The sequence below is a fragment of the Lagopus muta genome, chromosome 26, assembly GCF_023343835.1.
Source record: "Lagopus muta isolate bLagMut1 chromosome 26, bLagMut1 primary, whole genome shotgun sequence".
In the NCBI taxonomy this organism is placed as follows: domain Eukaryota; kingdom Metazoa; phylum Chordata; class Aves; order Galliformes; family Phasianidae; genus Lagopus; species Lagopus muta.
The window spans coordinates 3,755,879-3,783,301 of record NC_064458.1 but is presented as its reverse complement, the minus strand read 5'-3'; the positions used below and the strand labels follow the sequence as shown (position 1 = coordinate 3,783,301).

The window sequence follows — 27,423 nt, the reverse complement described above, 5'->3', positions numbered from 1 at the left end:
TATAACTTCCTGAAAGGAGGTTGTAGTGAGCTGGGGGTCGGCCTCTTCTCTCGTGTCATCAGTGATAGGACCAGGGGGAATGGCTTCAAGCTACGGCAGGGGAGATTCAGGCTGGACATGAGGAAGTATTACTTTTCAGAAAGGGTGGTCAGGCACTGGAATGGATGCACAGGGAGGTGGTGGAATCACCGAGCCTGGGGGTGTTCAAGGAAAGACTGGATGTTGTGTTGAGGGACGTGGTTTAGTGGGAGCTATTGGGAATAGGTGAATGGTTGGACTGGATGAGCTTTTAGGTCTTTTCCAACCTTGGTGACTCTATGATTCTATGATTCTATGATTCTATGATTCTTCCACTCTATGACCCAAATTCAGCCCTTTGCTCTCCCTGTGCCCCAGCAGTGGCCCTCAATGCTCTCTGTGCCCCAAACACAGCCCTGCAGCCCCCTCCCCCCAATTACCCTGACACATCCTTGGCACCCGCCATCACCCCCAGGCACCCCCTTGCCCTCCTACCCCTCCAAACAGCGCTGAGGTTCCTTTCATCACCTCTGTCCCCGAATCCCCTCCTACCCTCACCCTCAAACTCAGCCTTTCAGCCTCCCATGTGTGTCCCTCCAGCTCACCAACCCCACAGCATCCCCTGAGCTCCTTCCTCACCGCCGTCCCCAAAGCTCTGCGGGCAGGAGGAGGTGGAGACTCCCAGCCCCAGGATGCGGCTGTCCCGGCCCCGTTGGCTCCCGTTGGGTTTGGTGCTGCTCAGCACCCTGCAAGTCCCCACGGCCGCTGACGGGGCTCTGCTCGGCCCGGCCTGCCGGGGGTGTCCCCGTCCCCAGGGGTGGGCGTAAAGATCCCCCCGAATCTGAGCCGTTCCGTAGTCCTGTACGGATCCTACGGCCTCGGGTCGCTCCCAAAGCCCACGTTCGTTTCTGGGCGGGGCAGCAGCGGCACTCGGTGTCCCCATCGACGGCACGGAGCCGCTCCCCGCCACCCCCCTCCATCGCTGTGCAGTCAGGCCGCAGCCGCTTCCTGGCGTTGCGCACAGCTCCTTGCCAAGCCAGCGTTAGGAAAGAGCTTCTGCTTTCAGCGCCGGGGAGCCCCGCTGCCGCCGGAGGTGTTCACCTCCCTCGGGTCCTTCTGCTCGGACGGCCGCGATGGTGTTCAGGAGGGAGGAGAGCTCACAGGGCAGCGGCCGTGGATGGGAAATGGTGAGTGCGAGCTGCCGGGATGCGTGCTGGAGAACCGGGTCCGACCCGCACCCTCACGTCCTCACAGCCACACCGGGATGGGGTCAGTCAGAGCTCCGGAGCTCCATGAGCAGCTCCCGGGGTGGGTGAAGGAGCGGGCAGCACCGGGGCTCAAATATATCAGAGAGGAGAAAGCATCGCAGTGCCAAAGCTGCTGCACCGGTCGCTGTGACAGCGGTGCCGTTCCCCGACGGCGCCACCGCGGGCGGCTCCGTGTCCCCGTTCACAGAACGGCTCTGACGGTCACAAACACCGGAACGGTTCACATCCAAAACCCCACGGCACGCTCGGAGCACTGCAGAAATCCCCTTTTATCACCGTTTTTTTTCGCTGCCTTACGTTGTAGGACACGGCCAATGTGCGCTATTGAGCCCTTGGTGGGCTGTGCCCGGGGACGAGGGGCACCCGTCCCCATTTAATACCTATTTAATGCCCCACATTTGAGCTGTCACGGCTGAAAGTGTCGCGCTGGCTTCTCTGCGCTCCGGCCCTTCTGTTGTGAAAGAAAACAAAGTGATGCAAGCGCAGCCCGAACCGAAATCCCGAGAGGAGGAGAACTGCAGAACCCGAGCGGGTGGAGCAGAGCCCCGATGTGTGCAGTGCTGCGACCGGGAGCGGGGGGGGGGGGGGGGGAGGGTGGAAAGGAAAAGGGAGATGAGGAGGAGGGGAGAAGAGATGGAGGGAAGAAGATCACCTCTCCCCCTGGGTCGGGTCGATCCGGGTCGGTACCCGCGATGCTCGTGGGACAACGCCGCGTCGCGGCCGTGCGCCCCAGTTCTGTGCGCCCATCGCGGGGTGAGCAGCGCAGGAAACGCTCCGCTCAGAAAAGTGGGGCAGATCCGCCGCTTCTCGGCTTCTTTTTTTTTTTGTTGTTGTTGGTTTGTTGTTTTTTTTTTGCCCTCAGCCAAAACGGCTTCCGGCAGCGCCGTCGGGGCTTTGCTGTGAGGGAGCGCAGCCGCGCTCCTTCGGGGCGGATCGGGGCAGAGCGGTGCGCGACCCCGCGGCACTGGGGCCCCGGAGGCGGTGGGACGTGCCGGGCAGAGCAGCTGCAGGACTGGCCGGAGCTCAGGGCGCTCCTCACCTTTCAGGCTCGGGGAGGCACCGCCGCGTTCTCGGCTTTTTTCAGTAACGGCAGAATCGGAGCTTTCCTTCATCCCCGCAGGAAAACCCGGAGGGGAAAGAGGCGGCGGGGAGACACCTGGGAGCGAAGCTGAAGGACGGCAGGAAGCCTCCCCCCTCAGCGGGCGGACGGGCACGGGGTCCCCCCTCAGCTTTCCCAGCGACGGAGCCGGGCCGGGCGCTCACGTCGGGTTCCAAGGGGGAGCCGCCCCCCGCGTCCCCCCTCGCCGGGAGGGTGGGCGTCGGCAGAGCCCCTCCGCCGCGCAGCAAAGCTCAGAGTGAGGGGCCCGGCTCCCGTTCGATGCCCGTTCCCCAGAGCCCGGAGTGGATGGCGCGGCTGAAGAAGGGCGTCGCTCCGAGGGCCGCCTCCCAACCCCCCGCGGCCAAGCCGGGAGGACGGGACGCGGCGGACGATAAGGGGGTCGGAGCCACCTCCCATCCCCCCCCGAGGATTCCAGCCCCGCACAAATGGCCGCTGCTCAACGACGCGGCCGCTCCGGTGCTCCCCGCTGCAGGCGCGGCCGCCGCCGGTGGGATCCGGGGCTCGGGGCAAACTCCGCGCAGGAAGCCGCTGCCGCACATCGCGGTGCTGGGAGCGAGGCCGGCAAAACCTCGGCGGCCTCCGGGGGTGGATCTGGAGAAGTTCCATAGGGCTGCAGCCCCCGGGGAGCCCGGCCACACTGCTGTGGGGTCGAGGAGTGCTGTGCTGGGTACGGCGTGGGGATGGGGATGGGTGCGGGGTGGGGATGAGGATGGGGTGAGGATGGGGACGGGGTGGGGATGGGTACAGGATGAGTGTGGGGATGGGGGTGGGTTGGAGCCGGGTACGGCATGGAGATGGGTGCAGGGATGGGATGGGTACAGGATGAGGATGGGGATGGGATGGGGATGAGGTGGGGAAGGGGTGAGAATGGTGTGGTGTGGGGATGGGGATGGGATGGGGATGGGTACAGTGGGGTGTTGGGTGCAGCATGGGGATGGGGACGTAAATGAGTTGGAGATGGATACAGGTTGGGCTGGGTATGGGAAGGACTGGGTCTAGGATGGGAATGGGGATGGCATGGGGTGCAGGCAGAGCTCTGGCTGACGGACCACACTGCCAGCTTGGTGTCTTCCTCCCCCACGACGCAGGGCTTGGTGCCATGGGGGTGTGCTGGTGTCCGCTGTGCTCAGGCCCCGCTGAGCTGTGATGGCCTTCCAGAGCTGAGCACATTTGCTGCTTTCTAACAGCTTTAAGCTTCTTTCAAATCCTGCTTCTCCCTCAACTTCTCCAAGTTCTTCTCCACCATCCTGTGATGTTTCCTTACTGCCCATCTCACACCAGGACTGGGGTGCTGTACAACCTCCTCCTTTCCTCAGGAGAACCGCACACCCCAGCTGCTTTCTGGTGCCGCTCTTCGGGTGTGCTGCTGGCTTTGACACCCACCCTGCTGAGCTCCAGCACTGGCCTGGGGGTTCCTGAGCCCCGAGCTGAGCGGCAGACTCCAAAGAACCCCTTGTTGCTCCTTTTGTCCCAGGTTACCCAGCGCCGTTCCCACCGCGGGATGCTCTGAGCACAGCAGGGTCAGTACTGAGGAAGCACTTTTATTTTCGGGGTCTCTGACCGAGTGGGAAGAACACAAGGAGGAATGGTGGGAGGGTGGGTCGGGGCCCCCCGTGATGCACCCCCAGGGGTGCAGAGATCATCCTGGGTGGCTGATGGCTCCCTGACGGTGCTCTGCTCCATCCCAGAGGTGAGGAGGAGATTTATGACGACGTCGAGAGCGTTGAGCTGCTCAGGAGAGACCGAAGCTTTCCGCCACCCCCCACGTTCCAGCCGCCAGCACATCTCCACCCCAGAGGAGGTGGGGGCAGAGGGGGTGGGGCAAAGGGGGTCGGGGTGCCCTGAAGGATGGAGGGCGGCCAGTGGGGCCGGTGACATCAGCTTACTTTCAGGGACGCAGATGGCACCTGAGGGGCATGGGCACCCTGGGGGCCATGGGGAGCGATGCTCCCAGCCTCCATCACCCCGTGTAGCCCTTTCCATGCTTGGTTTTACAGGGGGAGGTGCTGCTCGCGCCCCCAGCACGGTTGCGCTGCTGGTTGCTGCACAAAGGTAATGAGGGGGGTGAGCGCTTCCTGTGGGTCTGCTGGGACCCCAAAGTGCTTTGTTGTTTGGTGGCATCTGCTGGAGTTGCAATGAGGGCCTGTCCACAGAGCACCAGCAGCCCTGGGGGAGGGGGGGGGAACCTCTGGGTGCTGGGAGAAACCCAAGCAAGGGCACTGGGGGGGGAGGGGGCAGCAGGGTGAGCCAAACCTTCCCAGCACTCACAACATCTCTGCAGAGGAGCTCAGAGCTCCCGAAAGGTGAAGCCGATGACACTCAAGGAATGCAAGAAGGAAGAGAAAGCGGACAGGGAGTTTCAAAAGAAGTTCAAGGTGAGCAGAAAGGAGCGGTCGCTTTTCCCTCTGATCTCCCCCCTCGCTGTGCAGGAGGACGCCGTGCAGAGGGGCTGCGTGGGCCAGGAGCAGGCAGTGCCCAGCAGGCCGCCCCACTGAGGCTCCCCCAGGACGGAGTGACCCATGGCGCTGCGCTTCGGAGACGAGCGCTGTTTCCATCGAGGAAGCAGTTGGAGCTCAGGCAGCCTTTCTCTGCTCGTGTTTCAGTTCGAAGGGAACATCGCCGTCCTGACGCAGATGATGGTCGACCCTGCGACGACGGAGAAGAGGGGCGGGGGGAAGAACCTTCCGCTCCGACGGGGCGAGATCCTGGACGTCATTCAGTTCACCAACAAGGAGCAGATCCTTTGCAGGAACAGCCAGCGGAGGTGTAAGTCGGCCGCTGCCCCACGCTCAGCATTGCTCCCGAGGGATCTCAGCTCCCCTCCTGGAGCTGCTCCGCTCCCTTCCAGCCCCCCTGGGGGTGCGCAGCCCACACACGCTTCTCCCCACTCTGTTGCAGACGGTTACGTGCCCCGGGCTGTGATGCTGCACCTGTAAGTATCCCTTCCCCAGCCCTTCCTCCCAGCATCAATTCCCCCCGGCCCAAACCCCCCCAACTGGTGGCTGCAGGGAGATGTGCCCCACCTCTGCAGGGGGGGCACCAGGGGCAGAGATGGAGCAGAGCAGCAGCAGAGCTGCCCCATCATAGTGCGAGCCGTGGGAGCCCGGACCACTCACAGCTTTTCCCCCACAGGGACAGAGACATCTACGACGACGTTGATCTGTACGGTAGGTGTGAGTAAAGCACTGCTGGTGCCACGTGCCTCAAGCAGAGCCTTCCATGTCCTCTGAGACACCCACTGTGCCCTTCCGAGCGCTCTGCAGCCCAAATGGGGACGGCTGCATCACTGCAGCACCGATGAGCGAACATCTGTTCCCACCGACAGAATGACCTGGAGCACCACCAGGCCCCAAAGGCTGAAGCTCCGATGCTGGAGGGGCTGCGAGGGTCGGCCCTGCAGAGCAGAGGTTTGGGAAGGTCCTTCAGACGGAGCCCTGCGGCGCTTTGTTTGATTTGTGTGAAATGTGGCACTGATCTGTGTGGTCCATCTGTGGTTTTTGGTTGGTTTTCTTTTTGGGGGGGGGTTTGCCCCAACGAAGCACTTCCACCGGTGCAGATGTGGGGTGGGATGGGGTTGTGCTCAGTGCCCAAATGCCGCCTCCACATCTGGAAACAGATCTGAATTCTTCTGGATCAGGAACTGTGCTGGGAACGGAGCTCCATCTGCGTTCCTGGCGCGTGCGGCCCCAGGGGAAGGGTTAAAAACCCCACTGCACTCACCCACAGAAAGCCAAGCCCAGATTAACCGCTGCAGGACGTCACTTTCCATTACGGGAAGGGCTCCCAGGGCAGCTCTGGGGCCGGGATTACGGCTGGCACAGCCAGCGCTGCGATGTGCGGGGCGAGGAGCTGCTGCTGAGCGGGGCCATGTGGGAGCGCGTCTGCACGGCGCTGCTGGGCTCGCTGTCCATGGGCTCCGCGCGCCTCTGGGCGCAGATTCGGGCCTTCTGGCACAAGAACGGCCTCCTGACCCTGTCCATGCTGTCGGTGGCCACCGGCTGCCTGCTGGGCTTCCTGCTGCGGGCGCTGGAGCTGACGGAGCTGGTAAGGATGGGGTGGGAGCAAAGGGAGCACAGAAGGGCTCAGCCCTGAATGCGCAGGCGGCTGCCTGAGAGAACAGCCTCTCACAGGTGGGTTTTCTTCATCTTTTGGCCACAGAGTGGCTGGACAAATCCTGCATCCCTCTGTTGGGGACCCCGCTGCGCTGCAGGGGGGTTGGGGGGAGGGCAGCTGCTGCCCTGTGCCCCGGGCTGGGCGCTCACTGCTCCGGGCCAAACGTGGCACAGCAGTGCCTGCATCCCACAGCCCAGCTCCTCTACTGCTGCTGCAGATGCTCAGCATCCAGGCGAGTCCCAGCACAAAGCACAGCAGATTCCCAGGGGTCCCCTCCTGTTCCCAAAGGGCCATTAAATGTCATCATGCTAAAATCGCAGCGGTTTTAACTCAGCCCCGATCTGCGGGATGCTCAGCTGCTGCTGGCACATCCCCATGTAACCTGCGGGGATTTGGCATTTGTCACTTCAATTACACCCTGCAGCATTACTGCCTGCAGCGAGGATGATCTGACTTAACCGAAGCGGGGTGTAATCCCACTGCACCCCAATGCACGTGGCTGTGAGAGTGGCAGCATCCCGCTGCCCCTGGTCCTGCCCCTACCCCACAGTGGCAGACAAATCCACAGGGCACTGGGGAAGGTTGGGCAGGGGATGGATGGAGGCATGGAGAGATGGAGGGAGGAAGGGAGGAATGGAGGGAGGGAGGAAGGGAGGGATGGAAGGAGCCTCCGGAAGGACACGGATGGATGGAGGGGCAGACAGATGGAGGATGGGTGCGTGGGTAGAGGGATGGAAGGATGGGCAGTTGGTGGGGGCCAGGAGGAGGGGGGCAGGTGGGCACACAGAGGGGTGGGGGCATTTCTGCACTCTGCTCCCAGGGAAAAGTGCAGCAACATCTGGAGCGACCAAAGTGTGGCCGTGGGGCCATAGGGAGATGGACCTTCGGGATGGGAACTGACTCAACACCCCTCCTCAGCTCCAGGATGGATTTCCCCATAGGGTGGGATTTCTTCTCCCCAGCAGCTCTGGGGGTCTCCTAGGATGGGCAGGGAAACCACATTATCGCATCTGGCAACTGAGCTCATGTCTGGATCCCACTGGGAAAAAGAGGAAATCTGCCCAGTTTGAGCCCTTCGCCCACAATCAGTGCCCACCTCCCCACCTCCACCCTTCCCAACACTCTGCTCCCTGCAGGAGAAGCAGTACTTCTCCTTTCCTGGAGAGCTGCTCATGAGGATGCTGAAGATGCTGATCCTGCCACTGATCACCTCCAGGTGAGATATCGCTGTCTGCATCTGAAGGGCCATGAGACGGGGCACGCAGCTGCCCGAATGCGGGTGCCAGGCCCTGAGATCGGGGCAGGGGAGCAGAGCTGGGGCTCGCTTGGGGTTCTTTCCCTCTTAAAACTGCGGCACATGGGGGCTCCAATCAGGATCCCCAACGCCGACCCCATGCGGTTTGGGAGCGGGTGCTGAGTTTGGTGTTTCCTGGCACAGCCTGATGTCTGGGCTGGCCACCATGGAGCCCAGGGCCTGTGGGAAGATGGGGGTGATCACCATCACCTATTACCTCTGGACCACTTTCATGGCGGTGACGATGGGGATCATCCTGGTAGTCAGCATCCACCCTGGCGCGGCCGCACAGAAGGAGGATTTCTCTGCAGGGAAGGTGGTGCTCAGCTCCGCTGATGCGCTGCTGGATTTGATCAGGTGCGTCGTGGGGTCTGGGAGCAGCGTGGGGGCTGAGGGCCACGACTTCAGGGAACACGGCAGCACATCAGTCCTCCTCCCAGCCTCCTGCCCCACAGAGCCGTGTCCGGCTTCCCTCCAGTTTTAACCTCTACGCTGTTGCTCTCTTCCAGGAACATGTTCCCTTCCAACTTGGTGGAAGCATCCTTCCAGCAGGTGAGCAACCAGCCCTTGGCCTCCCTGCTCTGCAACACAACAGTTGGGCCCTGCTGTTGTGCGGTGGCTTCCCAGTCACAGTCCTAGCCCCCAGTCCCTATCCCAGCCCAGCCCCAGCCCCATTGCCAGCCCCAGTCCCAGTTTCACCTCCAACCCCAGTCCCAGCACATTCCTGGTCCCACCACCATCCCCATCCCATCCCATCCCATCCCATCCCATCCCATCCCATCCCATCCCATCCCATCCCATCCCATCCCATCCCATCCCATCCCTGTCTGTAACCCATTCCCATCCCATCCCCATCCTGTCCCCAAACTCACCCGCATTTCCCTCCCATCCCCACCCCAGTCCCAGAGGAGGTCGGGGAGCAGGGCAGAGGGCTGTGAGCAGGAGAATGAGAGTGATGAGGTTTGGGCTGAAGGAGACGGGGCAGAGATGGGCAGGGTGCAGGGAGAACAGCAAGCTCATGGCACTGGGAGTCTGTGGGGTGCCAGGATGGGGCTGGAGGGGCCCCTCTGTAGGGATCACAACATTTTCTCATCCCACAATGGGGATGCTCGGGGATGAGCACGGATCCGCCTCAAATGCCAGCTGCTGTTTCCTTGCCCTGGTTCTCACTTCACTGCAGGGCCGCTCACTGGCGCCTGCTGCCCACAGGACAGTAACTTCTGCTTTGTTTCTGTCCCAGTATCGAACTGTTATTGTCCCAGTGGTGAAGTCTCCACGATTCCCAACAATCCCAGGGAAATCCCTCAGTTTTATTTACTTTGCACCGGATGAGGAAAACCCTGAAATCCAGCGACCCGTGTTTCTTGAGCTGACGCCATCTCCCGAAATGACGTACAGGACCCTGCCAGGGACCAGCAACGAGATGAACGTCCTCGGGATCGTCATCTTCTCTGCGACCATAGGTGCCTGCAGGAGGAGAGGAGGGAGCGAGGGGGGGAAGGAGTGGGAGGCGACGGGATCAGCGTGGGGCGGATTATGGGGAGAGGTGAGGGCGAGGAGCTCGAGCTCAGCGTATCAGGAACCAAAGAGCCAATCCGAGGATTTGGGGCGGGGGAGCGTGTTGAGGGCAGCACTGGAGGCAGCGGTGGAGCTGTCAGCAAAAAGCCAGTCCGTCCCTCTCTAGATTCCTCCATCCACAGCCCAAGGGCGCTGCGCGCTGGGTGCTGCTCAGTAGCACAGGTCCATGCGTTGGGCTGCAGGGCTCCTCCTGGGAAAGATGGGTGAGCGAGGAGCGCCGCTGGTCAACGTGTGCCAGTGTCTGAATGAAGCTGTGATGAAAATCGTCTCCATGGCTGTCTGGTGAGTCGGGTCCCCATCGGTTCTGCTCCTTCCCCACCCGCTCGCTGGTGCTGATGCCAGTCCTGCAGTATCTGTTGTGAGCAATGGACTCAGTGCAGCACAGCCGTCCCAAATGCTGTCATTGCTGCACTGCTCAGTCTTCGTGAACGCTTGCCCTCATTCTTGGTAGGTACTTCCCTTTCGGCATCGTGTTTCTCATTGCTGGGAAGATCCTGGAGATGGAAGACCCATCGGTTACAGGCCAGAAGCTGGGGCTGTATGCCGTCACCGTGGTGTCGGGGCTGGCCATCCATGGGCTTGTGTTCTTACCGCTGCTCTTTGCACTCATCACCAAGAAAAACCCCTATGCTTTCATTAGGGGGATACTGCAAGCTTTGCTGATTGCCTTAGCTACATCTTCCAGGTATGAAAACGTGGCTGAAAAATGTGGGTACAGCTAGGAGAGGATGTGGGTAGCTTGTGGGTGACGCAGAGGCACGTAGGGCATGGCAGAAGAGAAGCACTGCAGACATCCAGAAAGATAAAACATTAAAGGAGATCCCTCCCGGCAGCAGTGGGAAGTGGGATCTCAGCGCTGCCCTGGTCACGGCACCTTCACACCCTGTTCCAGCAGCCCCTGCATTACAGCTCCTGGTCTTGCGATGGGCAGAAGGAAGAGTGGCCATTCCCTGTGGGACCCAGCAGGGCCGGGGCTCTGGGTTGTCCCATCAGCACCGCAGCCTTACTGCTGGCCAACAGTGTGCTCTGTGTCCTCCAGGTGCTGTAAGCTGACGAGAAACAGCTTCTGTTGGTACAGCAATCCGTGCAACATGACTGCTTAAATGTCTACTGGACTTTTATTTCTACAGCGCTTGCCCAGTAATTCCACAGGCAGCACTGGTGACGCTGTGGCAAACCATGACTTAACGCTCCTTGCTCTGCAGCTCAGCGACCTTGCCCATCACCCTTAAGTGTCTTCTGGAAAACAACGGCATAGACCGGCGCGTGGCACGCTTTGTCCTTCCTGTCGGTGCCACCATCAACATGGACGGCACGGCGCTGTACGAGGCAGTCGCTGCCATCTTCATCGCCCAGGTCAACGAGTACGACTTGGATTTGGGGCAGATCGTGACGATAAGGTACCCGTGTGCAGCAGCAGGCAGGGAGGTGTGGGCAGAGCATCCCATCCCACTCTCCACCGGCAGATGTGCCCATGGTTGGGCTGTCTGCAGTGCTGGAACCTTCCAGAGCTCACCCTGGTCCATAGAGAACTTCCACACCACCTTTTGAGGACGCTAATCCCACAGCCCTTCTCTCCACAGCATAACAGCAACTGCAGCCAGCATCGGGGCGGCCGGGATCCCACAGTCAGGACTCGTCACGATGGTCATCGTGCTGACCTCGGTGGGGCTGCCCACTGCCGACATCACGCTCATCATTGCAGTGGACTGGGCCCTGTAAGTCCTTTCTGGGCACACGGTGTGTGTGTCACACCACACGGTAGTGGGGACACACTGGGACTTCCCTCCAGTAGAGGAAATGGAGACTGACCTCAGAACAAGGCCAGAAGCCAAGCGTCAGCTCGTTCCTTTTCCTATTCTTTTCCCAAAATGATAACAATCAGCAAAAACTTCTTACCTGATTGGTCCTGATTGGAGTGCTCACCACTATCACTGTTGCACGCCACATCTTTGCCAGAGATCACAAACAAGTTAAGAAAAAAATCATGCGTGTGCAAGAGATAGATAGCAAGGATATGGGGATGCCACCAAAGAGGTGGAAAAATGCCACTGCTTAGGATAAAAGCATGAGGTGCTGAATAAAACCATGCAGCAGGAAATGGGCACATCCAATAGGCAGAATCCACCTTCCAAGCTGCACGCCATCGGAAGGGAAACGATACTGGCCTTCCTACACAGACAGATGGTGCTTTCCAAGGACCATCTCCAACCCGCGGGGCAGCCTTGTGCTGGCGGGTGAGGAGCAGGATGATCTCAGGACAAGAAGTTTGGGAGCTCTGAACCCCTCGCTGTTATCCTGGCAGCAGCAGGGACAGCAGGGCTGCACGCCACGCGCTGCAATGCCATGTGGGACCGCTGGCTGCAGCCTCAGGGCTTCTCTCTTCCAGGGACCGATTTCGGACCATGACCAATGTCCTCGGGGATGCGCTGGCTGCTGGCATCATACAACACGTCTGTGAGAAAGACTTTGCCCCAAAGCCCCCAAAGGTACGCCTGGTTGGTTACTCTGGGAGCACGGGGCACTCTGAGGCCACGCAGACACAAAGAACACGGCTGGTTAAGAAACTGAAACAGCACCTTTATCTTTTCTCACAGCAAGACACAGCGAGCGACACAGACAAGTTTCCTTCTGCAGAGCCCCCACTTCTGCATCCCAAAGACAACGTGATCCACCTGCTTGAGGACAGTCTGTTTGAGCAGATGGGAGGGCACTACAACATCTGCCAGGTGTAGGTTGCAGCTCTGCCACCCCAGGACGGGACCTCGGTGCTAAGCATTCCCAATGCCACACACGGCTGCTCCGCAAGACAAAGGCCTTATCTGGGGCAGCAAACCCCTCTCCATCCTTTCTACCCTGCTGCCTGGAGCTGAGGACATGACCGCACTGGCAGCCCTGCCCACAGCAGCTGGGTTATGGCACAGCCCTGTCCCCTTCCATGAGGCTGCTCAGAGCACTGGGGAACAGCTACAAGGTGATGGCAGAGAGCAGCAGAGGTGGAACTGAAGCTGTCATCTTATGGCAGCAGCCTCTATCTGCTGCCCAGGCTGCATGCCATAAGGTGTTAACAGTTATTTTTTAACCTTTTTATATACACTAACACATACCAATATATATTACATATTAATATGTATATATACACACACGTATCTTTTAGGTTCTCAACTGAAAAACAAAGTGTATCTTTTGCCCAGAGCCCAAAGCCAAGGCTGAGCAGAACAGGATGCTGCAGCAGTGCTCAGCACACTGCATTAGTTTATCAGCATTACCCCACTGCAGCTGTGCTCCTAAGTTCAAACTTCCATTCCAATGAAAGCCTTAAGACACTGCTCCCAAGGGCAGCCTTCTCCACAGAAGTCTTTTGTACATGCTGTGTGTGCTGCTGGATGCATTTACCTCTTGCAACGCCACCACATCCCCCTCCTGCCCCAGGTTGTCATTACTGCCACAGCACAGGGCTGACAGAAGCAGCTTAAATTCACACCAACATCACTGAATTTCTCTAAAAGGTGACACAAACCACAAGGAAATGAATTGAGTTATTCCTGTTACTCAGATGCAGGCAGACAAGATCAGCTAATAAGCTGATGAGGACTGGGATAAGTCCAGCAGAGTAAAGCATCCATCCCAAAACGTCAGCAGTGTTCTGCACTCAGAGTAACATGAGAGCACCAGAAGTTGAGGAACAGAAGGTTTCCAAAAGCCATGAAAGTCACTAAGAATGGGCCCAAAGTCACTGAGCAGCACCAGGAGCAGCACTGTCCCCCTCTGGGACTGAGGGTGCAACACGTGGGAATGGGGTGAACTGAAGGATTCTGCTCAGCACACTGAAAACTACTCCAGCCTCAAAGACAGTGTGCACCATATCTTAATGAAGCTGGGAGAGCAACTGGGCAAAGGCAAGGGTTGTTAACTGAACATTATTCTTGCTGAGAAGAATCACCAGAAGCTGCTTCTACGCAATGAAACCCCCATGGAAGCTACTTATGGCTTCTGTGACTATTAACTGAAGGTAGCAGAAGCCCTTGGCTTTGTGGTATCTCCCAAAATTCAGGTAGAAAACCCAACCATTGGCCAAATGAGCCTCGTTTGGGAAACGGAATGCCATCAGCAGGTTTGGTGAAGGGGAGGAGGTGACCTAAGGACGACCCACCAAGGATTCTATGATTCTATGACCAGCACTCAGCTCATGCACCTCTTGTTCATCAGCGGTGTAAACACACAGCTATGGCAGTGGCTATGTTGAAAAGCAGCATTTTGGAGCTGAGAATCTGCTCCATGGTGTTTTGTGTCGGTTGCATGCCGAGAAGCATTGCTCCTTTTGTGTGCGGAGATCGCGGGCACTTATTGGGACGTTTGTAGACATCCATCACAAGATGTTCTCAGGGAGCTTAGCTGATCCCTTAATTATCTTGCACGCTGAAAGGAGCAGAAAAGATGTTTCCTTGGAGCTTTGGGTGCGGGTGGTGGATTACAGCCATGTTCTGCTGTATGCAGCGAGGACAGCGGTCGGCGTTCGCAGCTCTCAGGCTGTGGTTGCATCAGAGAAAATGAGAAGCTCTACAGGGAAACGAAATAAGGAAGTAAATGAAAAGAGGGGAAGAGGCAAAGGCAGACGGGTCCCACCCCACTCTCACCACACACTCACTCCTGAAAGGAGCAGCTCAGATGCGCTGCTAATTGAGCGTGGGTCACCCTGACGTTAGGGCAGATGGGAAAGAAAACACAGGGCTGGAACAGGGCTCCCAGCCCAACCTCGCTGCTCCACTTACCTGTGGCCAGCGCACCTCAGAACCTGCTCCCATTGTCCTTCCACGTGCAGAACCACAACCATGTGCTTATTTGGCCATTCCCCCTCCTCCTCTTGGTCTCCAGAAGTCTGCAGTTGTCTGCAAAGCATTACCCCAAACCACGTCCTGGTGCAAGATTGTTAACAGCAACACGGTGCTCCCGTGTTTCAAGAACACTGCCTTGTCTTTGGGTGTTCTAAGTCCGTTTCCATCTCTCTTTCTAAAGCCACTTCCCAGCTGCAGGTATTTGCTGTGACAGACCAAACACTGCTGGCACTTCCATCCTCGAAGTGTCCAGTGATCCAGGCACAATTCCTCCCCCTCTGCTCCCAGCAGCAATCCAATGCCAATCCTCATCTTTGACTGTGAGTCTCTCCTGCCCGCCTGGTGGCGATTCCTCCTCTTCTCCCATCCCATCACCTTCAGCACTAACAGCTGTTCTTCAAGAACGTGGGCACCCACACGTGGTTCCTACACACAAAGGCTTCAGTGGGAAATAAAACACTGACACAGACACTTTGTGCACAGCAATTCATTTGCTCATAACCAGTTACAAAAGCAGCTCTTATCTGCCTGTATTCCTTCAGACCTTTGCTTTTCCAGCCAGGTACAAGCAATCCACGCACGGAGCTGTTAAGAATGTTTGTCCACATACAGACTGAACAATGTCAGGCTTTAAGACCCCTCTGAATTCAAACCACAGAATTTTTTGTAGCTGAGAATTTGTGCCATCAAATGGTGTTACGGCGTACAGTTGTAGTTTTCAAGGAAATAAACAGGAGGTATTACTTTCAGAGTGTCTTATGTATATGCATGGCACAATCCAACAAAACTCAGCCCCTGGCTCTGGTTGAAGCTCGGTTCAGCTCAGTGCAGATTTCCAATGCACGGCACTGACACTGCTGTAGAAAATGGGACAGAGCACAGCAAGCCCAACCAGAACCACCTCGTAGGAACAGATGGATGGAAGCCATCACTGCAAAGGAAATTCTGAGAACTTCAGTCCCATGACGAGCACCACAGGTCCTCAGCTGACTGCCACCATCACTGCAGTGCGATGTGGAATTCCCTCTGCAGCTCTTTTCAGCTGAGGTTGAACATTCAGGCAGTTCTACAGAACGCCTCCTTCTGCAGCAATCCTCATTCCCACTGCAGTTTCATCTTCAGCTACAAAGCCACCCAACTGCACCGGTGGTTCATGGTTTCTGGCCTCCCTTCCGCGCAGCCAGCACAACAAAGCCCTGAGGGTGACACAGAAGCAAGCTAATGCATCCAGGTTGTCAGGTCCCCACCAACATCCTCCCAGTGCTCCCACAATGGAGCACACGGCACGGCAGGCTGCAGATTGCCACATCCATCCTTCACACGAACAACTCCCCAGCTTCCTACATCCTCTAACCAAAGCACACAGACACAGCACATAGACATGCACTGCATCATTTTTTATCTCATCTTCACTCCTGCATGCCTGTGGCACTGTGAAGCACAACTGTTTGATTCACCTTGTGGATTTTTGCTCCCTCAGCAATTTCCAGTTGGGTCAGCTTTAAGAGAGGGTTCTCCATCCACGTCATCACCGGTCAGAGCTGTGCATCCAATTCCTGAACATGCACACCTGTCTGTGAGCTCCTCTGGGTAACTGTGCAAGAACACCAACACTTCTCATCCTCCTGAGCACCTCTCCTGGCAGGGAGTTCAGAGCTATGGGGTCTCCAAGCAGCTTCTATCTCAGGGTTTCATAGCACATGTGATATTTCAAAGCAAAGAAAAACTGAAGGTGTGTTCCTGGAAGGTAAGCAAGCTGCTGGGTCCTCCCAGGTGAGAATCTCCTGCTTAGCTTCTCCCACTGCCATTTTTCTTACAGCACTTTCCACTTCCAGTACTTCTAATCATCAAAGAAATCCACCAAATTAATGATGCTATTTGTGATAAACCCCTGTGACAACCTGTGACCTTTTCCTTTACCTCCACATTGTTAAACATGCTATCCAACACTCGGGTAACATTTTTCCCTGCTGTCCCTCGCTGGGACCAAGGATGGAGCCATCACAGCTCAGCTCAGCATGCAGCCTTTGTTTCCTGGCTTCAGCCTATGGAAACATGTTGCAGAGCAGAGACAAGATGGATGGGGTTAAAGTTACATGTGCCACATCCCCTATTACCCATACACCTATCACTGCTATTTCCTGCTCATTACTTACCACCCATACCTCACAGCACACGACTCCTTCCTGCTTTGCATCTGCAATCGTAGTCAGCTCACTTACCCTTATTCTTATCACCTCTGCTTTTGCAAAATACACTATGTTCTCCCAGCACATCATCCTGCAGCACCATCACCCCTCCCCATCTTCTGCATCTTTTGTGGCTCGCCTGCTCCCCAGCCACCTACTGGCTACCCATGTCCTCTCATTTGAGCCGACAACACTTGGAACACTTTGGGGGTTTTATTAGGATAGGAACTGCTAAGAATCCTCTCATCACTCTTTAAAAAATAACGAAAAAATTGAAGCAGTATGACAACGTGGTGTTTAATGAGCTGCTGAGCTTCCACAGAGCCATGAGCACCAACAGCAGGAAGCTGCAGCTGCTGCAAGGAGCTTCTCCCTGGGCATCACCCCATCTTCCTCCTTTGGTTTCTGCAAGACAATGCTTAGGAAGGGGTGACACCCTCAGCACTAAGCAAAGGCGAAATGGAGGAGCTCTCCCACTCACTCAGCTCCCTCCTGCGCAGCCCCCCAACCCAGCACCTTGCTTTTGCTGCACCAAAGCAGCTGCAGTCACTCAGCGGTGCTTTGCAGAAGGTGGGTTTCACAAACTTCAGCTGATGTCAGGCTGTCTAAATTTCACCACTTCAACCCAGCCTATCCTCTCCCCTTTCTTCCTTCCTTGGACATGGCCTTAAACAAACCAGCTTCACGCTGTTCCTTCCCCACAGACCAGAATGCACGCTCACAGAGGAACTGGGAGATTGGAGGGGGACAGCAGAGCTGCTCTGGCAAGCTCAGTATTGATTACATGGACACCAAGAGCTGAACTCGGGCCCAATGTCCCTTCCCCATGGCCACCAGCAGCATCTGGGTGTCCATCCCAGAATCCAGGGATGGGGAGCAGGGCCAGCAAGGCACCCCAAACCACGCTGGTGTGCGAGGCCAATCTCTGCCACTCACAGATGTTCTTGAAGCTGAGCTGTCTTCCTTCTTCCATTCCTGTAGTAAGAAAGAATGAGAGTATTAAGGTCCAGAAAATATTGTAATAACAGGGAATAAAACAGAAAAACAGGCCCAAAAAGAAGCAAGCATCATTTCCTAATTGCCAGTTCACAAAGAGGTGACAGCATTCTGATCCCAGGGAGAAGCAAATGGGAAGCAATCCCTGAAGAGCAGCGATGCTGTGTTACCAGATGACGCACGAGATGGAGGTGTCTGAAGGTATTCTGGGGAGTTTTAGAGAAATGTGGATATCGTGTTCTCTTAAAGCTCTGTCTCCTGCTTGTCACATTACTGCACTGCTGTTACAAAACATCTTCGTGACTCTGAAGTTTGACAAAAGCTCAGATTTTTAGGGATATATCTTTGTACGAGTTCACTGTATAAAAAACAAGCATTTTTACTTCAAGTTTTCTGTTAAAAAAGGATGATGTACATGATTTGCAAGTTACCTTCACACTGTGTATGCATGTGGAACAGTGTACGTGTGCACACAGAGCACAGGACACATCAATATATGCAACTGAGATAAATGCATGTTATAAATAAACCATCCATAACTACAGCCTACACTTCAACACATGCATACACACACACATGAAGACTCATCGCCTGACAGATGCAAAACAGAGGGAACAAACTGAGACAAAGAGGTGTCAGGTAGGATATGTGCTCACAGAAACACTTCACCCCAATTTTACACTTCTGGTTGGGCCAAGACCAAACCTGTTTGCTTTCAAAAAGCACAGGGACTGACTTACCAGAGCCAACGTGAACTGCAGCACCACGCTGAGGTCTGGAGAGTGTGAGCACACACTCCTCCTGTGGCACGTGAGCTGCAGCCCAGCACCGCTCACACCGACCCCACACTGCTCCCAAGCCAAACCATTCCTGCTCTGCTCTCCTCTGCTCTCTGCAGCATGCACAGGCTGAGCTTGGGAGCAGGATCTGTTCCAACACATTCAAACAGAAGTTGAGTTAAAGGATGTGTCAGAAGTCTGCTGGTTACTCAGAATGCACGAAGAGTCTCAGCCATCTTTACGTCAGGTGGTGAAGCTCTGCGTCAGCCCCTGCATGGACGTGAGGAGCAGCCAGCTGCAGCTCTGCAGAGAGAAGTCAATCAATCCGAAAAAAATAACATTAACTGCATTATGTAACAGAGGCACCATTCAAGTGGAAAAAAACATATTTATATTATAAAGAGCAGAGTACCAATGAGACAGCAGTCAGTGTCATCTATCACTGTCCTGGGAGATCTGGGGGTGACAGCAGACAGGCACAGCACTACGAGCCACCAACAGCCTCCAGCACAGCCTGCAGCCAGCAGGAGAGCTGCAGGAACCTCCATCCCGAGTTATCTCCACCCGAGGCTCAATGTGGCCAGACTAGATTGGGATTTCTTTTCTCTTGGTAAAAATGGGCATTTCTGACAGGGGGGACAAACCTGATGGGCACGTCTCACGGCAAAACCTTCTGGTTGTCTGTGTGTTTTCTCTTATTGCTTCTCATGGAATTGAAAGATACAAAGGTGGCTGGTATGAACCAGGGCAAAGCAATCCCACTGGGGTAACGTCCTTTGGGAGGAATCACAATGAAGGTGCTGCAGTTCTGCTGCAAAGAAGCCAGGAAAGGTCTAAAATTCTGTGCTGGGGGTTCTGAGCTCCTGTTTGCAATAGATATTGCATATCCCATAACCTGTTTGATAGGCAGTAACCAAAAATACTCATTTCTGCTCTTTCAGATCTAGGAGGAAGAACAATTTCTATCTGGTAAGCACTGGGGGACCAGGCCATTTCTGTAGCAGCAAGAAGTGGAAACACAGCTCTGCAAAGCTCCGAGCTGAGCTGGCAGCACTGCGCCGTCCGTAGGGTGGTTGGGGTGGAAGGGAGGAGAGGGGCCCCTCAGTTCTGAGCCCAGGCAGGGACACACTGCCAGCTCAGGGCTCCCAGGCTCTGCGTGGCCTCGTGCATCTCCAGGCATGGGGCACACAGCTGTGGGCAGGACAGCAGCAGCCCCTCCAGCGCAGCTCCGTGAGCGCTTTGCAAACCCCCACTGGGCCAACCCTTCCCAGACCAGAGCAACAGGGTCCTGCCCTTTCATGGAGGATCACTGCATCCCAAGGGCTTTCTCCAAAAGTTGCAAACAAATACCAACCAACCAACCCCAAATTTCTGGGCAATGGCCTATGGCTGGGGCCTGGTTTGGTGTCGGTGCTCTTTTTTAATTATTATTTTATTCAGTTTTTTTAATCAGGCGGGATAAGCGTCCTAAGACGGAGAGAACAACTCTTCCTGAAAGGTAAAGCATCAGCCCTGTGCCTCCTTTTAATCCCATGGTTCTCATGGTGTTACGCGTAACAAAAGCTTTAGTGGAGCAAGCTCGATGCACCCAATTGCAAACACAGTTTGTATTGCTCTGAGAAAAACATCAGAACTCCAAATTGCACAAAGAAACCCCAATTCCTGCAGGAGAAGAACCAAGGAGGAACCATTAAGTAAAAGCTCGAGACCGTTCTGCAACACATCAGCTTCCACCACAGCTCATTTCGGCACATGACAAACAGTCATGAACAGACAATAAGGAGCTAACGAAACCAGCAAATAACAAAAAAGAAAACCAAGCCTTTTTCATATTAAATTAAATCAGAGTTTATATTAAAACGAGGATGAGGGATGGAGGCTTTGTTTCCTTTAATTTTGAAAACACCATAAGAAAACAACACTCCGTCCACAGGATTCCACCAAAGCGCTGCTGCGTTCAACCCACCTTTCAACCGTTTCAATATGAGAATCCCAACATTTTCAAGCCACTTGAAAAGAAAAGGAATGAACAGCGGAGAATTTCCCAAGCACTCGAACTGCAGGACAAAGGGGAGGAATTGGTGCATTTGTGCAACTCTTTCTAAAATACGGTTTTCACATCAATACTCTCAAAATAACACAATGGGATTGCACTTCGTTTCAGACATTTGGAAAGCAGTGTCATACTTTATTTAAAATAAACCCATGTAAAAACAAAGCGTAAATGAAAATGGTACCTGAAAAATAAATTATTTGATATAAAACAAACCAATAACTTAAAAACACGCTAAATATACAAAATGTTTCACCGTGTACTGTACAGAACGGAAAACAATCGGTAAAACCTTCTGTCCCACAAACAGGTTAATTTATAAACAAAAGATTACAGAAGATAAGGGAAACCAAATCAAGAAAAGGAGTACAGTGTGATTCATACTGGCAGACCAAGGTTTGTCCTGCCCGCTTTCGAGTTCTTCCCAACAACTGAGGACGTTTGGCCGCGCAGCCGCCCCAACCCCTTTGGAAATGAGGAACAGGGAGAATCAAGGCTCCGAAGGCAGCGGCCATTCCTCCAGGTCCCACGTGCAGCCCTACTCCTACCCCCCTCCCGCGGCCAACGCCAACTTTTGTGGTGTTTGTGGTGGAAATTCAACCCGCACAGAAAAATGCTTGGGGTCGAACGCTGCGCCGGGTCTGCGGCCGCGCTGGGAGCAGGAAGGCTGGGCTCAGTTTTGCCATTTACTTTCACCGCTTTCTTTTTAAAGCAGAAAACAAATCGGGTGCAATAACCGTGTGAGATGAGCGCTAAGCTTCTGGTTGCTGTAAGGATCCGCGCGGTGCTCAGCACCAGCACTGCCAAGTGCGGAGCTACGGCAAAGGGCACAGAATAAGACGAGATCTGCTGCCCAACATCGGTACCAAAGCATGGGGCTGACAAAACCACGAGGTGAGCAAAAAGGGAGCTGTGTTTTCCTGTGCCAGGTGTGAATTTGGTCCCTTCTCCACAGCACTTGTGCCCTGAGCTTCAGTGCAAGGCGCCCCGTCCTGCACAGCATGGACAAACACATCCATCTGTACAAACACAGATGTACCTATGAGCTCCAGCAGCTGAGCCACGGGGACCCGTCAGTGGTTCACAAAAAGCCGTGTCTCACATAGAAAAATGAACCCACCCCCAAATCCTACCGGTTCTCAGGGGGTTTTGTCTCCTGGAGGACCTCGCTTCAATAAGCAGTTTGTTCTACCACTCAGCTGCAGCTTTGGGCAGAAAAGCTCACGAGGGGATGCTCTCAACAGTTGTTTTTTTTGTTTGTTTCTTAAGCACATACATAATGATAAACTAAACCTAAAAAACAGCTTCAGTTATTCCAGTTTAGAATACACTGGGAAAAAAACAAAAAAACAAAAAAATCTTTCCTGAAATACGTGAAGAATCTTCGTTTTATTGACCTTACCCAAACATTAATACAAAATAACATGAGAACAACTATTTAAGGACCCTAGGGACCACTCGCTTCCGAAACTTAGCATCCGAAATCTGCATTACCTCTCCATCACCTCCTTGCAGCTGCAGACCCCTCCTGCTATCGGTGCCGTTGTGCCCACTTTTAATTGCTTTGTACCCATCTGCCCACAGCGCGCTGTGCCTCTGCCAGGACAGGACCTGACAGCTGCATGGCTCACCCTGCCTCAGCGACTCAGGTACCTCTCCATGTTCACTGGGGTCCATGCTATCGCGACACAGAGGTTCAAAGGACACCAGCACCAGGGGGCAGCGTCAGAGCTGTGCTATGACAGCTCCTGCTCCTTCCACCCTATGGGACAGACCTCCCCCCCAGCATAGGAAGGGGCTGGGGGCAGTGGGGGGCTCAGCTCCCCTCCTCTACATAGCAGAGTGCGGCACAGACACTGCAGAAAAGCAGCGCGGCTCAAAGGACAAAAACTCAACGCTTGAGCATCCAGACACAATCCAAAATGAAACCACGAGGAAACAAAACGCTACGCTGCTTTGGTTCTGCCCCTGGTCAGAACCCTCCTGATGGTTCCGATTTCTTCTCCTGAAGGGGCTGTACTGGCCTTTGCCAGCTTGCATACGGCACACAGCAACACCGGAGCTCCCTGCTCTGTATTTACTGTGCAACGGCCCTCTCTGCAGATGGTGAACAGGATGTCTGTGCAGGGGCTGCAGCCCATTCCTACCAGGGATCTGGGAAGTAAAGGTCAGGTACTGGGTGGGAATAAAAGCTCATTAATAAACCAACAGATCAGAAAAGACCAGCCTGAACAAAGCCTGCAAGGAAACTGTTAAAACTTTTTTTTTTTTTTTTTTTTTTTTTTTTAAATTTTTCAACCTAAAAAACCCCCTGCATTTTAGTGACTTTGTTTGTTTGTTAAGTTCTGCACAACGCAGCTCAACTCCAGAACATTTTCAGAGAAGTTTAGGGCAGCTCTGAGCCACCCTCAGGACAGCTCTCTGCTCAGCACTGTCTCATTTTAGAGTGAAACCCTGCAGTCCCTGAAGAACACAGCCCACCCTGCAGGGCTGGGGCAGACCCAGACAGCGCAGCCATCCCTTGGGGCTGCCAAGCACAGCAGGTGTTGGAAAAACAGCAGCAGAGGAATGGATGGATGTTGAGTAAGAGAAGGAGAGCGTTCCACATTCAGGGTCCTGACACCATATAAAACATCTCCTGGATGGTCTACCGAACCCAGTTCCTGAAAATCCCATCCTAACACCCTAACCAGCAATAGGATGGGACTGCTGAGCAACACCACCAAGCTCCAGCCATGTTCCTTTAAGACCTTGTGATCCCAGAGACAGAAGGGTCACCTGAAAGGAACCACAACACCTCGAATGAAAGGATGAAAACTGCAGATAACCTTTCTTACCTTCAAGTCCCTGAGAGCTACGAGGCCAAGACTGCTTTGGAAAGAGGTGAAATCAGGGGTCAGCCTGAAAGAGAGGTGTGTGGATGATGTGGGAAGGACGGCCAGTTCTTTGCACCTTTCTGGTCTTACAAGCCAGCTTCCACTTCCAGCAGCTTCCTTTTGCCCTTTACCAGTGCGATGTGTAGGTTACAGTTCAGGACCAAAAGCATCAAGAATACATATGCTTAATTTCTTGAGCTCAGCTGCTAAAGCCAAACACTGACTGTGAGAACAGCACAGCCAACAGACCAGGTGCTTCTGCCACCATCAGCTCTTGGTGTTTCAGTGGGACACTTTCTTCCTCCTTTCCTGACTCAAGAGGCAACGCTTTGCTTGGCTGAACTGCCCAGTAACTGTTCTCAGAGCAACTAACAAACAAGTCCAGGATCAGACACCTCTTAGGGGAAACTTCCACAGCACTACTGAAACAATATCCTGAATTTCCTTCTTATTTAGTAAAGAATAGGAGAGGGGGAAATAAGGAAGCGGTTGGATGACAGTTGTGCCAAAAAGCCTCCAAGAAAAGTTAAAAGAGAATGAGGTTGTTGGTGAGCAAGCAGTGGTGTGAAGAGCAGCATGCCTGTAATGGTAATGGATGCAAAGTCGGATTTGGGAAGAGTGGATCTCAGCATGATCCACTGGTAAAGCAGCAGCCGCCATTTGGTTACAAAAATCTTACATGAAACAAAGCAAGAGAGAATCAGAGGAAACTGGAAACCACTTGAGGTTCGCTCCAGTGGAACAGTGAAGTAGTGAGGTGATGGGACACAGTCAAAGACTGCTCTGCACTGCGCAGCTGTGATCTGGGAGAAATCCCAACAGCGCTTCTAAACCTCCTCCTGCACACCAGAAAAGGTTTTGTTGATAAATGGATGATAAACACAGAAACATCTGGAATAGATGCCGGAAGAGACAGCCAGAAGTGGATGGCAGACAGCACGCTTGGGAACAGGGACTGTAAGGCAGTGGCTGTGCTGGAGCAAAGCACCACTGTGCCAAAGTGGGCTTCCATTCCCTGTCCTGGAATGCTGTACCTTGTATTGGGCTTCTCAGAAGAGAGCAAGCAGGACGGGCAGGACTGGCGAGGCAGAACGTGCAGAGGGCAAACACTGCCCACGTTGCTGAAAGGCAGCGGGAGACGCTCGCTGCGCCCCATCTGTACCCCACAGCTACCAGCAGCAGCAGATCCCAGGCAATGCTGAGAGCAAGCACCGGAGCTGGGCTATGCATTCAGCTGCTCTCAGGCTGTGCTGTGCAGAGATGAAGCGCAGGTTTCCTGGGGTGACTGCTAGTCCTGCTGCAAGAAGGTAAGTGAGGCTCTCCAGTGCAAGGCAAGGTCAGCAGGGGATGGGAGCGCTGCAGGCAGCCAGGATCGGCCTCTGGCACAGGAACGCAGCTTGGGACCGGCAGAGGTTCACACGAAAAGGAGACACTGCAACAGAACTGACCCAGCTTTCCCATCTGCCCTAACTTTTTGGCAACTGAACCTACCTGGAGGTCGCACAGAGCACGTCTCTACCACGCACAGCATCCTCACACAGCCTGTCCCCCAAATCCGTCCCAGGCCTCCTACCAAGGAGCACCGCAGCGTTACGTCAGCCCGGGGAACACAGGCTCTGTGTGACAGATGGACTGCAGTGCCCTCATTTCACATCCCTTTTTCTTCTACTCATCTGTCAAAGGACGAAATTAAGACTCTTTAAGAGGAACTACGCTCTTTATAAAACAACACTCTCTTGAAAGCTGGACGTTTTGTGCAATACTTAAGCAAAAAAATAACAGAAAATAAAAAACAAAACAAAATTTGAGCAAAACAAAATCAAATTTAATGTTCTTAAATGCAAAAGTAAAAACAAACAAAAAACACAAAAAAGCAAAAGAAAATTAACAGAAACAGAACAACTCAAAGTTTCAAGGCAGTCTGCAGAAAACTTGGGGGATTAATCTTTAAATCTACAAATCAAAGGGTTTTCTTTGTTAATATCTAACTTGCAAGTCGTAAGTACTTTTCTGCTGAGTGTTCAATAAGTAAAGCTAGTTGTCAAAACAAAATCCTATTAAAATAGAAAAATCTAGCACTCATTAGAAGGGATGCGAGAAATACAATGCTCAAATGTTTACAATTTTTTTTTCTTTACAAAATAGAACTACCAAAGGAATTCAGACTATAATGATCTTTGAAAACGAGTATCTTGCTGCGTTATAATGTACCAGTAAGTAGTGCACCATGCATTAAATATCTGGACAGAAGAGATTCAGTTTGATAACGTAGCGACACATATTCACACTTTTGTGGAGTTTCATTTTGACTCTGAAATCTTCCCGGAGTTTCTTTGAAACTCTTTGGTCCGTTCCTATTAAAAATGTTGGGCTTTAAAAGGAAATGCTGCTAAAACCTTTCAATTTGACAGCTGGGCCACTGCTCGGTGTGCAACTTACCTCATCAATGGTGTTAAAAGTTATGCTGGCATGCTACTACTTACAAGACCTCGACTTTATAAAGCGTAATCCTCAACGACACGTAGCAATGAGTATTAATCGGCAAAACAAATTTACTGTCAACTAAAACATTAGTATTTCTCAACTTTTCTTCCATACTAGAGAGTCGGGGGGGGGGGGCAGAGAATGGGTGAGAAAAACAACAACATGAGAAACAAGCAAATCCATTAATTCAGCCTGATAGTTTTTAGAAGAGATTCCAGTTTTTGCAGACAACATTCAATGGAACAAATGTTAGTCTCATAAGTGAAAGCATGCTTCAATTTTACCACCATCCAGAGGGTCTAGTTAAATGCAATCTACTTCAGATTTCAGGGGGTTGTTATTATTATTATGTTTTTTTTAACATGTTTTTAAATGAAATAACTTAAAGCAACTTAAAATTGGTCTAACATTGTGGGATTTCAAACATTTGAACATGTCAGTTGCATCCCAGAATATAAAACCTTTTCCACTTCTCATTTAGACTAAGACAAACACTTGTGAAAATTGGCGCAAAATGAGTTTTACACTAACAAAAATGTTTCAACTTCTGTCACTCCATTATCTATTCCATACAAAAAGCACGAGCAAGTTATTTGTGGGACTTGTTGGTTTTGAAGGAAACCTGTAAGATTTTGTCCCCCAGGCGGTAGCCATTAAGACTTGCTATGGCCATTGCAGCTTCTTCATAGTTTGTCATGGTCACAAAACCAAAACCTTTGCACTTGTTGGTGTTGAAATCCCGAATAACTTTCACATTGGTAACCGCACCAAAGGGGCCAAACATCTGCCAGAGGATTCCCTCATCAGCATCTTGACCAAGGTTGTAGATGAAGATACACCAGCCAGAAGATGCGTTTCCTGGAACATTTACACCAGAAAGCCCACTCATGTGATCTACACCCATAGGAGAGAACCTAGCAAATAAAAAGCACAATATTGCATGTAAAAGTTCAATTCAATTCAGCAAATCAACTTGAACGGGAAGCGACTGAGAATGAATATTTTCTACACGGATATCAAAACCGCCAGAAAGAAACGTTTAGGCATTCAATTGACAATCAACCACAGTGACAGCGGCCAGGAGAAGCAGCGCTACGTGTTCCGCGTGCTTCACTTATCCCTACAGGGAACTGCCCTCACAAACAGGCAGCCGTGGCGCCGCCCCAAGGCAAGTTTAGGCCCACAGGGGACTCAGGTCAACCCTTGGGACGCAGGGCAGCACTGCTGGAGCACGGGGCCATGCGCAGCCCCTCCCGCAGCCCAGCCTGACCCCAGCCACCCTCAGCTCCAACATCCAATATCCTCAGCTGTGCCAATATCCTTTTATTTTTTCCTGGCTCTGCAGTAGCACATTGGGAACCCCCCCAAGTCTGAGGGTTTCTTTCAGGAGTAGCGTTTGTGCGTGCGCTAATTTCAATCTCTTTCTGTGGACCAGGACAAGAACAGAGCCAAGGACATGCTGGTGCTTCCCCAGGCCACCCTCCGCAGCTGGGCTGCCCCACACTTCTAGCTCCAGAACTGGCATTTTGGTTTATCATTCCTTAATTCCAGGTATGAACATCTCTTAACTGCAGTGGTTTTCAAATGTAAAAACAGTGCACGAGTTTTAAGTATTTACAGTTCTCTTCTCACCCACTTTATGCCAACTCCATACCCTGAACTCATCTGACTTGACTGAACTGGGTATCTCACCACCAGCTGCCCGCTCTTAAATCTACCCTCTGGCATGTGAGTAAGAAGAAACAATTATTTTCTGCTATGTCTTGCTTTGCATTATTTTCTTTCCTCCCGTAAGCCACGTATCAGTCCCCTCTAATCTT

General features: G+C 53.4%; 3 protein-coding genes across 9 annotated transcripts in view; 2 read left to right on the top strand and 1 right to left on the bottom strand.

The window, feature by feature from the left end:
• Positions 1-1,013: 1,013 nt before the first annotated feature.
• PRAM1 (PML-RARA regulated adaptor molecule 1) lies at positions 1,014-5,846 on the top strand. Of its 4 annotated transcripts, XM_048927531.1 has the most exons (10): positions 1,014-1,205; positions 2,407-3,073; positions 3,881-3,926; positions 4,095-4,207; positions 4,404-4,458; positions 4,688-4,781; positions 5,010-5,172; positions 5,305-5,338; positions 5,539-5,573; positions 5,732-5,846. In XM_048927531.1, exons 1-10 carry the CDS (start codon positions 1,152-1,154, stop codon positions 5,734-5,736), a joined length of 1,266 nt encoding a protein of 421 aa, XP_048783488.1. In that variant the 5' UTR covers positions 1,014-1,151; the 3' UTR covers positions 5,737-5,846. The 4 variants fall into 4 exon arrangements, with proteins under 4 accessions (XP_048783488.1, XP_048783485.1, XP_048783487.1 ...); XM_048927528.1 differs by having other exon boundaries at positions 5,010-5,338; XM_048927530.1 differs by lacking the exon at positions 5,732-5,846 and having other exon boundaries at positions 5,539-5,587.
• A 2,110-nt stretch (positions 5,847-7,956) lies between these two features.
• LOC125684954 (excitatory amino acid transporter 5-like) lies at positions 7,957-25,738 on the top strand. Its single transcript, XM_048927574.1, has 8 exons — positions 7,957-8,170; positions 8,323-8,365; positions 9,054-9,276; positions 9,574-9,673; positions 9,843-10,076; positions 10,597-10,791; positions 10,975-11,109; positions 11,781-25,738. Exons 1-8 carry the CDS (start codon positions 7,962-7,964, stop codon positions 12,124-12,126), a joined length of 1,485 nt encoding a protein of 494 aa, XP_048783531.1. The 5' UTR covers positions 7,957-7,961; the 3' UTR covers positions 12,127-25,738.
• Positions 25,727-27,423, bottom strand: part of ELAVL1 (ELAV like RNA binding protein 1) — a 22,372-nt gene continuing 20,675 nt past the window's right edge. For all 4 annotated transcript variants that reach the window (XM_048927552.1, XM_048927553.1, XM_048927551.1 and 1 more), the window contains one exon: positions 25,727-26,517. In XM_048927552.1, coding sequence (XP_048783509.1) covers positions 26,193-26,517 — 325 coding nt within the window. In that variant the 3' untranslated portion in view covers positions 25,727-26,192. The remainder of the gene's footprint in view (positions 26,518-27,423) is intronic.

Bases quoted from the DNA above. Each gene is read 5' to 3' on its own strand.
- PRAM1 (XM_048927528.1), top strand. From the start codon at position 1,152: ATGGTGTTCAGGAGGGAGGAGAGCTCACAGGGCAGCGGCCGTGGATGG. The intron at 3,927-4,094 runs GTCAGTACTGAG...GCTCCATCCCAG, and splicing joins GATGCTCTGAGCACAGCAGG to AGGTGAGGAGGAGATTTATG. The intron at 5,339-5,538 runs GTAAGTATCCCT...TTTCCCCCACAG, and splicing joins CGGGCTGTGATGCTGCACCT to GGACAGAGACATCTACGACG.
- LOC125684954 (XM_048927574.1), top strand. From the start codon at position 7,962: ATGTCTGGGCTGGCCACCATGGAGCCCAGGGCCTGTGGGAAGATGGGG. The intron at 10,077-10,596 runs GTATGAAAACGT...CTTGCTCTGCAG, and splicing joins GCCTTAGCTACATCTTCCAG to CTCAGCGACCTTGCCCATCA. The intron at 10,792-10,974 runs GTACCCGTGTGC...TTCTCTCCACAG, and splicing joins GGGCAGATCGTGACGATAAG to CATAACAGCAACTGCAGCCA.